The following is an 11,341-nucleotide window of genomic DNA, read 5'->3' on the forward strand; positions in this document are numbered from 1 at the left end:
GAACAAACGTTTTTGCTACTCTTTTCTGTTGAGAAAAATAATATAACTGAAAGCACTTTGATTATTGAGCTTTCCATTTTACGATAATACATGAAACATTTTATCATCATATGATATAATAATATTTTTAAGATTACAAATTTCATTATGGTTATATAAATATTATGATATATTTTAAATTATAAAAAAAGTTATTTAAATTTTATCTCCACTCAAAATAAATTTATTTACATAAATTAGAAGAGAGATGGTTATAATTTATAAACAGCCACTTCCAGGCCAGCTTAACATAATACTTTCACTATTAACAATATTTATTTATTTATTTGTTGAAAAAAAGAGTTGCTTCGTTGTCCATTACTACCTCATTAACTAATTATGTTATTGGAAGAAAATAATAATTCATAGAAAAGACCCCACATCATAGTATTGACTATATTAACATGTCAATCTACTCTCTCTGTTCAATTTAAGCATCTTTTAGTTTGACTGCTCATATAATTTAAAAGATAAATTAAATTTTTGAAATTTTACGACTTTATACTAAAAATAGGTGTAATTATGTTTTCAACTCTTGCTCTTAAACTTCTAAGTGAAAATATTGAAAATATATATATATATATAAAGGTATTAGCGGTTTTTTATGTGAAGAATAAAAATAAATATTTATAAGATAAAAAATAGTGTTGGATTAAAAAATTGATGTCTAATTTGATTGTCATGTTTGAAATAACTTATCCGTTTATACAATAATAATGAAATAAATTATCCCGTATAAATAATAAAATAAATTATTTAGAATAACTAACTATTCCGGAATAATTAATCTACGGATAACTTTATTTTAAGTTACTATAAGAAAGTACTTACTTTATTTATTGGGTTTGTGACCTTTCTTGATTGGTACATACAAGAATCTTGGGGGATGGTGGGCACAATAGAGTAGGATTTGGCTCTACATTTTATATTAGACACTCCCATATGTACTATACTTTTTTATTTTATTTAATAATTAGAGGAGGCAAAAGAGGACCCTCTTATCTAAATTCATTCATCAGCTCTTTTGCTGAATATAGAATTATGATCAGTCGAAGACAAAGAACTTGCTGGAAATACACCCACCCACCCTATCAAAAATAAAAAAAGTGTTCAATAGGTTGAAGTATATTATAAGTTTTTTTTTTTAAAAAATAATCCATATTCACGATTATATTTGTTATAGCTTATAAATTATATAAAAGATAAAAATCACATTAAACAAATCTTATATAATAAAATTGACTCAAAATCAATCTCGAATAATTATCGTGGAAGACCATTCTTCTCTATCACAAAAGATGGTGACTCTCTGTCCTTAGAAGTTTGAACTACACCTGCGTATGTTGTGCATTGCTTTCTTTGTCTTATGTATTAGTTGTTTATATGATTCAAAATAAATTTATAAAATTAAGATGAAATTAATTAATTTTGTTTCATTTTATTTTTATAATTAGTTTTTTTAAATGTAGACAAGTTTGTAAAAATTTTTGAAAAGTTATTTAAAATGTAAATAAGTAAAATTATTATCTTTTTATTTGTAAATTTTTAAGAAGCGTGTTATGTAGAAAATAAACGACTAATATGAGACGACGAGAATACTATCCACTCTGAGCATTATCCTTAAACAATTTCTCCTGTCTGTTTTTTATCCTCTTTTTAGGTGTTTTTCTTGATTCTCTTTTCCTTTTGGGGTATTAAATTTCTTATATTGCTATTTAATTTAGTATCTTTCACATTTAGCCGCAAAATGCTTTTTCAAAACAAGTTCTATAGAGAAATAAACCTTGTTTATTTGGTAACATAACTAAATTATATTGCTGTTAAATAAAGAAAAGTTTTTTTTTAAAAAAAAACATCTTTTGGAGTGTTCTGATTTTTGAATGAATTAAAATTTTGTCAGTTATATTTGATGAGAGTCATGGAAAAGTAGGAATTTATATTTTAAGGTGTAACTTTTATAATTTATGCTATTCTGCATATATTTTTTTTTGAATTTGGTGTCATTTCTAAGATAGATAGAACGTTTCTACTATTTCTGTTTTTTTTTTATATAGTTTCTTTCAAATGTAATTAATAGAATATTAGAATATTTGATAGAAGTTAAAACGATTCAATTTTAACAAATTTAAAGACCTAAAATTATTCACTACTATATTTAAGCAACTACTTTAACCATTATTTGGAATCCAAACAAAGTACAATAATAATTTTCTAATAACTTCTTTTATTCCAAAACAGTCAGCAAAACACAAATTGGTCTTCAAATAGATAACTTTAAGAAAAACTTTTCAGAAAATATTCTTGAAAAAACTTTAGCAGGAATATATGTGCAAAAAAGTCCTTAGAAATATCCATATATACCAAAAGAAATACAAAAATCCATAGCATCGAGTCATCAATTATATACCTTTCAAAATATAAATATGCCCATATATTAAATCTTAATTATACTAAAAAATATTTTGACTCTTAATTTGGCTACGATGAACAACTATACTCTCCAACTTTAAGTGTGCACAACTAAATACACTAAACTTGTATAAAATTAAATAAATAGATACACATAATTTACATGACATAATATAAGTAAGACTTCACGTAGAGTATCATGTGTTCATTTATTTAATTTTATACAAATTTAAATTCTATTTAAATACATTCTAAATTAAATATCATAGTTATTAATTAACACGTAATTTTAAAAATCATCAACCTAACATATATCCATCAAATCAGTAGTGGGCCCTAGGAAAACGCAAGTGGATTCATTTTCAAAATATTTTTGAAAATTTTGACTCCGTCCATAAACTAAATTAGGTAGGTTGATGTCAGATACAATAATTCATGTATGATTAATGAAGTATCAATATTAACAAAGTGATTGGTTGACATAATAATAAAGCAAAGAAAGTTACTTCAAACACACGTTAGGAGCAAATAATTGGTGAATGGAAATGGACAAATAGTTACTACATGTGGAAAAAAAATAACTGGAGAAATGATCCAATCAAAAGCACAAACTTAACGTATATGCCACATAAAACGTACTCTACTCAATTTACTATCAACAATTTCATAACTCAATAGTATAATCCTAATCGATAAAAAAAAAAAGAATTTACCTCAAAGATAGACGGTGAAAATTTAATTATCTTTTCTATTAATCCATTGTCAAACACATAAACCCCCAAAAACAATAGAAAGAACAAGTAAGAAGTAAAAATAAAAAATAAAAAGGAAAGAGAACAATTTTCTTTTTATAGTTTGAATAAATCACATGTATCACCTGTGACTCGCATCACGACTATTAACACTACCATTACCGGCTTCTCGTGCCAAAGTTTCAGTAACAGAAGCTAATTTCTGAAGGTTCAATTTCACAACTGTATCAGCGAACAGGCGTGTATCTTCCTCCGTATTCCCTTCCGGTACATCTACAACATACGATTCCAAAACAACCGTCCAGATCTCTCCGTCGCGTTCGAATCCATGCACCGTCGTAACTGAACGGTAATTCCTCAACCGGTGTTCTCCGCCAATGATACTGAATCCGGTGACGTGCCGGTCATCGTCCAATATATCTAACCGTTCGGTACTGGTAGCGGCCGGTAAACCGGAGATGACGGTGACGTCACGGGTGGATCCGACGGTCATACGGAAGTCTTCACCTACCGAACAGCTTTTAATGAAGTGCTTGTACGTTTGTGGCTTGTCGAACCGGCGGACGACGGTCCAGACGGTTTCGACCGGCGCGTGGATTCGCTGCGCGAGTAGGGAAGAGCATTGGCCCGGGTTGATTCTGTATGAGTGAAACTCAGCGATAGATGAGCTTAGCTCTTGGAATTCTTCCGGAGTTAAACCGGGTGGAACCGTTAAGTGGTGAGTTGTAATTGTTGATAGAGATGAACCGGTTTCGGAACCCGGTTCAGATCGCTGATGAACCGGGTTATCGAATGACGTTTCCGGTTTATTATCCATTGAAGAAATAGAGAGAGGAAGGAGATTGAAGAAATGGAGATGGAGAAAGCGAGAGATTTTATTTGTTTATATATATCCGTAAGATAATGGAAAAGAAAAGGGTAAAATAGGAAAATTGAAGTTTTTAAAAATATATAAATAAATTATATAAGTGAACACACATAATTTTTTTAATATATTAGCCTAAGCTACATTATATAATAAATAATATTTACTTATTTAGCTTTATACAAACGATTAATCTGAAAGTTCTATTAATGGTGGTCACATTGTGTAGGGAATATCTAGTGTAGTCTTTAATGTGATAGCCTCAAGTGAGAGTTGTACTGTTTTTTATTATAAATACTAATTGTGGGGTGGAGGAAAATTTGTCACATAAAAAATTAAAAAAAAATAATGAAAAGCCATGTGGGTTCCTGCCATTATGTCTGAAACAAATTGATTGCCAGCTCAGCCAGTTGCAAAGTCAAGCCCAGAATTCATTCCCTTTTTTTTTGTTCAATTTAATTTTTCCATAAGTCAATCGCATTAATTATCTTAGTTTACTTATTTTAGTTATTTGCTTGTTTCTGTTTTACTTTTAGAAAAAAAAAAAACATTTGAAAATTGACTCTACTTTTATAAATTAAAAAAAAATATTTTACCTATTATACTATCTATTAATATCCTTTTCACTTTAGGATATAATAAAAATGCACTTCTTCTACTATTGATCATACAGGGGTCGTTTAGGAAGTTGGTTAAACTTAGGTTAGTGTAATTAATAAGAAGATTGGTTATAAGAGTTTATGCATCATTTATGTTGATACTAATAATATAGAGTTTAGTTATTTATGTCTTAGTTATCTTAATATTTATTCTATATAGAAATAATGAATATATAGAATTAGTTCCCTTTTTTTTCTTAATCTGTATAATTAGTTTTATAATTAGCGCTATAAAAGAGACAAAAATTACAATCATCTGTGAACTTCATCTTCAAATTATTCATGGTTACTAGAAAATTTGATAATCTGTCGTTAAATAAGATTAATAATGAATTTTATTATTTAATCATAAAATAAATCTGTCATTGATTTATATATTTTTTGTTGTGCATCGTGAGTGATATTCATTAAAATTGAGAGAAGTTTTGAAAAACACGCTAAATTTAATGCAAATTAATAGTTTTTATAGATACACCCTGATCTATCACATGACGTAACAAGATGTAGGAGCATGAAGTCTTAATAAAATCCAAGAGAACTGTTGAAAACACTCTTAAACTAGACGAGAATTTAGAGATATATTTCACTAATGTTGTAAAATCGATTATATTTTTGAGTTCAACTAGAAAAGGGTTGGCGTCCACGTCACTCCTTGGATGCTCCAGCTAGGCAAACCACCTTTAGCTTAATTATCCAGTACTAAAATTGCACAATAAATTCCAAATAATAAATAGATAAAAAACAGCATAAAAGTATTAAACTTTTCCCTTCATCCAGAGGCTAATTAATTAATTAATTAATTTATAATAAGCAAATAAAAAAACCAGGCCTTTGGAATCGTTTCCCCATAGTGATTAACTTTGGCCGTAAATTTTAAGAAAGACTGGAGAAAAAAATACATTATCTTCATCCATTAAAAGTATAATTGTCCAATGTTTTGTTTGTTCTTTTTCTGTATTTATATATTAATATTTTTTTTATTTTTTGGCTTCGAATTGGTTCTTGTCCATTCCTTTTTCTTTGACTTATGTAAAAAAGTGACGAACGAATATTCATTTTATTCGTCATATTTTATTTTTCATATATTAAAAAAATATCAATAAAAAGTGATTTAATATAATTATTTTTATTATTTTTCAAATATAATTGAATACTACTCTCTTTTTTACTCTATTAATTTGTTTTTTATTTATCAAGAATAAAAATGAAAAATAATAATTAAATAGAGTATATTTTAATTTCTATAGAAACGACAACTACTTTGGATTAATTATTATTACTCCCATAATAGTGGTGTTTTTTCCAAAATCAAACTTTGTTCGTTATTTGTCCACTTGCAATTCCCTAAAAGAAAATAAGAAATGAAGTGGATATGTTACTATAATATTTATGACTATTTACAAAAAAATTAAAAAAATATCGAATTGGGAAATCAATAATTAATGAGATGGATAAAATATAAATTTTTATTTGTCTTTCTCATCATATGCTAAAGTGAAAAATTAAAAAATGAAAATTTCTTTTTTATTGTGGATTAATAAAAGCACGAAAGAAATAGTAAGTACGATAACTAAAATAACTAAAAAATAATGTTTAGGGCGTTATTTTATATTATTAGCATATGATGTATTCAACTTCAGGATGCATTCTTAGATAAAGAGGTAAAATGTTTCTAAATAAAAATAAGAATTTGAGTATCTTAATTAATTTTTATTGTTCATTTCCCTCAATAAAAGCTTTATTTAAATTATTTGACATAACGGAAAAATAATTCTGTTTCTTACTATTCCCGATATCCTTTTATTTTATCATAACATAAAGTCAGTAACACATGAGATTTTTTCAGCATAAAGCAATCATCAACTAGTTAAAATTTTAAACTTATTGATTTTAAATTTCAGAAAAAGAAATAAATTAAATTCGTTATAATTTTTTTTATATATATAAAGTTTAAACACAAAGATAACATTAAAGTTATAGAATTTTATTATATATAATATTGACTTAATTAAGTGAACTAAATTGATCCACGGAGATTAATTAATATAAACAGAATATTTTAGGATGACTGTTTTAAATTTTGGAGAAAAAGATGAAGTGTCGATGTTCTAAAAATGAATACGGGTTAATGAGTATGATTATAAATGAAATTGAATCAAATTATACGTGAACGAATAAAAATAGTATCACATATTCAATTAAAATAGTCATACTGTTATTCATGCCCCCATCATCTTCTATTGAAAAGAGGGGACCTTAAGTTTTTTTTTTAATCCAAATTAATAGATTAGAGGGCATATTTGATCTTTTTTTTAAAAAAAAAAATAATAGAGACTGGACATTTTTTATTCAAAAGGTTGAGTAAGATTATTTTTGAGCCATTTTCAATAAGTTAGGATAATTTTGATCATTTTTCCTTTTTGTCTATCTCAAAATTTTATGATAAGTGCAAATTAAAATAAATCCAACCGAAGTAATATCAATTCGGAAGATTTTGTTATTCCTAAAATAAAAAAGTAACAGATTTAGGCAAAAATATTTTGACGACATAATAAATGTCAAGAAATTGCCAAACGATGTGATTTTCAATTACTTCTTTAATTTGAAGCATGTTTTTTATGAATTAAAATTGCCAAAAGCCCATTTTTTGAATTCAGGATGAGCCCTTATACAATACTCACTCTTATTATGGTTTAGAAATGTGGCCCAGAGAGGGGAAGCTCTTTCACATTGAATATTTACACCAAGTCATAAATGCATACATGCATTTGCATGCACATTTATTGTCATAATTAAAGATTATCTTATATTCGTAATACGATGCATAAAGTTATAAGTGATCGTAATTTAATTTATGATCTGACATGACACTGTTATATACATAACTAATTATGGAAGATAATTAAATGTCGAAGTTCAACTGGGATAAATAAATCTAAAATATAAAATTTAATACACAAAAAACGAGTTTATTTGGAGAAAACATAAAGCTGATAATAATATATGACTGTCTGTCTGAAAGCCTTTATTAAAATGAGTTGCTAGGACAAGCCCTTAGCTAACTCTAGATGTCTTGAAACCCTTTATTAAGATGAGTTGCTGGGACAAGCCCTCAGCTAACTCTAGACGTGTGAAAACCTTTATTAAAATGAGTTGCTGGGACAAACCCTCAACTAACTCTAGATGACTAAAAACCTTTATTAAGATGAGTTGCTAGGACAAGCCCTCAGCTAACTTTAGATATCAAACTATAGACATAAACAACTGAAATAAAAAAAATATAGGTTGTCCTCGAAAGATGAAGACTCACCAAAATGCTACTAAGCTGGCAAGGGATCATACGAACATCGAGATGGATGCTGGATATTTGAACCTATATAAAATAAAATAACACAAACAATTTGCGGTTAGTGATTTAAATGTGGGACATGTATCACTAAGTCTGATGAATTTAACAAGATAAATATGAAAGACTGAACTTATAAGCATGAGCTAATGCAATAACTAAGTTATAAAACAATATACAATGGATAAGTACTCGATTGAGATAACTAAATACATAGTCATGCAATATCTGAGAAAATTGAATTGTGCTAGATATTAAAATTGACATATAATCATGTGAGCTAGATAAGGAGTTTGATGCTTTAATTTCTATAAAAAGGGATTAATATATCGTGTCAGGGTATATAGGCTGATCTGATCTGATATTATACCACTAAATTGATAATATACGCCAACATAGGCTACATAGATTTACGATGACACGTAATTTTGGGACTTAAATTGCTGCTAAAGATCCACTTAGTGCTACATAATACTCCCAATTAAATTTATACTGAAAATATAATAATACTGAATAACTCATGATTACTGAAAAATTATACCAACTAATACACTTTATCTCAAACATTTTATGCATATGAACCGAATAACAAAGAATAAAGTAATCATGAAAACCCTTTATATCTTGACTAAAACATGCAATATATACAAGTCCAAAAGGCATAAAATTTACTTGTTTTGAGGGCTCATGAATATTTACTCAAGTAAACATATTGAAATTCATGAAAAAACATATGCTTATAAATCGATAACGAAGAGGAACTGAGTTACTTCGAAATTCATAATATTAATTGAAATCCTATTAATCTATAAAAGTAATTATTCGTAAATATAAGATTTTCTTGAAACTCAACGAGTGAAAGGATATTCATTGATGAACTCCCGCTGAAAAAATACACTTGTTGAAATTGAACTTGGAGGTGAGGAACCAATTTTTGCTTAAGATGGGTTTTATCGCAATATCTAATTTTGTAGATTGCAGCCATAAATTCTAAAATTTTCTTCCATAGTCTTTAGATTGCGTCCTAAATTCTAATTTTTTTTACTTAGCTTGAATTTCTAAATTCCTCTTGATCTATTAGTTACGATATGATCTAGTCTTAAAATTTCTTTTAAGTGTTATATTTTTAATCCTTAATCATAGATAATTAATTAACATATACATTATTACCCCATTAGTCCCTATGGTAAATTTATATAGATTGATGTAAACTAGCTCATGCAAGTATCACCTATATACATCATATCTCTTTTATATCTAGCATTGTCTTCAAATCAATTTATTAAGTAGAATATGAAGAGACGTAGAACTCAACATTTCGATATTATGCTTACAAATAAGAAAATTGGTCAGTCATATACTTGTTAATATCGTTAGAGAAATGTTATCCTACTCCCAAGATACGACAAATAATTTATACTCAATCTGTCCCATTTTATGTGGCAACATCTGAACGGGTATCAAAATATAAGAAATAATGTAGACTTTGAAAAATTTACATAATTCTCCTTCAAAAATGTAAACTCACTTTTCTCTCTCTTCATAAATGTATTAAAGTACTATCTTTAAAATTAAGTGAGACCAACAAAGGGCAAAAGAAGAATTTTATATCTTTAAATACTTACCATATAAGAAAATGTAGGACGACAAAAAAGAAAATGGTGTCAAATAAAATGGAACTGGGAGTAGTATTTTCTAATGTGCATTCAAAAAGTAGTTTTTCTACTTTTCATGTATTACATCCAAAAACGTTATTCTATAGACCAATCATAGAATTATAATGTAAACAAACCTCATATATATAAATCTTCCAACTGTGCAATGATGCTTGCAAAGACCTGATAACCTTGAGACATGTCAACCAGTAGACAATATTCATTGTCTGCATGGTATGTATCCATAATTCCTACATTTCATTATTAAAAAAAAAATAATGATATAATGAAAACGAATTTTTTGTTGATAAATTCGAACCAGTGCTTAAACTAAGATTGTTTTAGATAAAATGAAATAATGAAAACGATTTCTTTTTTACCGTAACCAGTAGTTTGAACATCATAACCCCTGTCCTGTAAACACATAATAAAAAAAGTTCATGTTATTACAATAAGTTCAACTTTCTAAACAAGAAGATTTGAAATAAGTTACAAACCTGAAGATCTCTTATCAATGGCAAACTACCAGTTATAGAATATGGTTCTACATATCCAACAACCTCTTCAGTAGCTTTGGATAGTACTTTATACCCTAACGAATCGAGATCGCAAGCAACGCCAGAATAAGCTTCCTCGAAACTTATACTCATACTGCCCCTTATGTTTTCATCAGGGAGAACATATTTTGAAACAGGGCCGCGAGTATCAAGTTTTTCGATATTAGCATTCAAGTCATCAACATATTCTTGTAGTTTCTTTATAACATCTGATACACTGAAAAAAGGATGTATTGTTAAAGTATAATATCAACAGTTCATTAATTTTAATTTTGTTTATAAAGGAGTAATACATACTTGTAAAATGGAGTCAACCTACAAAAAAAAGAAAAAATGTAATTAGATAGTATTATTATTTGATGAAAGATTACAAAAAGGTTTTAATTTGAAGAAGAAACTTACCTAACATCTCCAGCAATAGTGCATTCACCAGGAATTTGATTGTTGCCACCCCCAGGATCTACATGACCAAATAATTTACTTCATAAAAAAATAATTGGAGAACATATATGTTTAAAGATTTTTGACAACTTACAAAACCATTGAGTTGGTTTCATGGTGGATGGTGCTTCAAATTTGTAGATCTCTTCTTTTGGATGGGGAGGGAAATCTCTATAGAAGCGGGTTTGAATTTCTTTGAGTGCTTCCATACCAAGTTCCAAAGCATTGATAGCCTAACCAATGAAAATTTTAGTCTAACATATGAAACGTATTGGTATTGTGCTAACTAAAAGGCTATATTTTGTTTTTGTTATGAATATTGTGCCTCTAATTATTTCTCAAGAAATAGAAGAACGAAGACGGATTTTTTTACATAATGTATATTGATAAAAATATGTTATATCATTACAATAAAACTGTGAATTATATGGAGATTTTCATGGGGAATAGTATGAAAATTGGCACGAAAATAAGTTTCCTGCAAATTTTCATACTAATTACTAGAAAAAATCCCCATGTAATTCACAGTTTTATTGTAGTGGTTTCGGTTCCTACCTCTTGTGAATTAATATTTGAAGTTATACTTTTTATTTTTAGTTAAGAGAATGCTATATATAT

General features: G+C 27.7%; 2 protein-coding genes across 2 annotated transcripts in view; both read right to left on the reverse strand.

Moving 5' to 3' along the window:
• Positions 1 to 3,171: 3,171 nt before the first annotated feature.
• On the reverse strand, positions 3,172 to 4,077 carry LOC107027107 (abscisic acid receptor PYR1-like). Its single transcript, XM_015228280.2, has one exon. It carries the CDS (start codon positions 4,015 to 4,017, stop codon positions 3,322 to 3,324), a length of 696 nt encoding a protein of 231 aa, XP_015083766.1. The 5' UTR covers positions 4,018 to 4,077; the 3' UTR covers positions 3,172 to 3,321.
• Positions 4,078 to 7,726: 3,649 nt separating this feature from the next.
• The window catches only part of LOC107026910 (acetylornithine deacetylase-like), a 5,218-nt gene continuing 1,603 nt past the window's right edge, over positions 7,727 to 11,341 (reverse strand). The window contains exons 4-10 of the mRNA XM_015228029.2: positions 10,818 to 10,956; positions 10,685 to 10,742; positions 10,580 to 10,597; positions 10,223 to 10,499; positions 10,106 to 10,139; positions 9,863 to 9,976; positions 7,727 to 8,097 (exon numbers count right to left, since the gene is read on the reverse strand). Of these exons, the coding sequence (XP_015083515.1) occupies positions 9,864 to 9,976; positions 10,106 to 10,139; positions 10,223 to 10,499; positions 10,580 to 10,597; positions 10,685 to 10,742; positions 10,818 to 10,956 (639 nt within the window). The 3' untranslated portion in view covers positions 7,727 to 8,097; position 9,863. The remainder of the gene's footprint in view (positions 8,098 to 9,862; positions 9,977 to 10,105; positions 10,140 to 10,222; positions 10,500 to 10,579; positions 10,598 to 10,684; positions 10,743 to 10,817; positions 10,957 to 11,341) is intronic.

Source organism: Solanum pennellii, chromosome 8 (assembly GCF_001406875.1).
Source record: "Solanum pennellii chromosome 8, SPENNV200".
NCBI lineage: Eukaryota > Viridiplantae > Streptophyta > Magnoliopsida > Solanales > Solanaceae > Solanum > Solanum pennellii.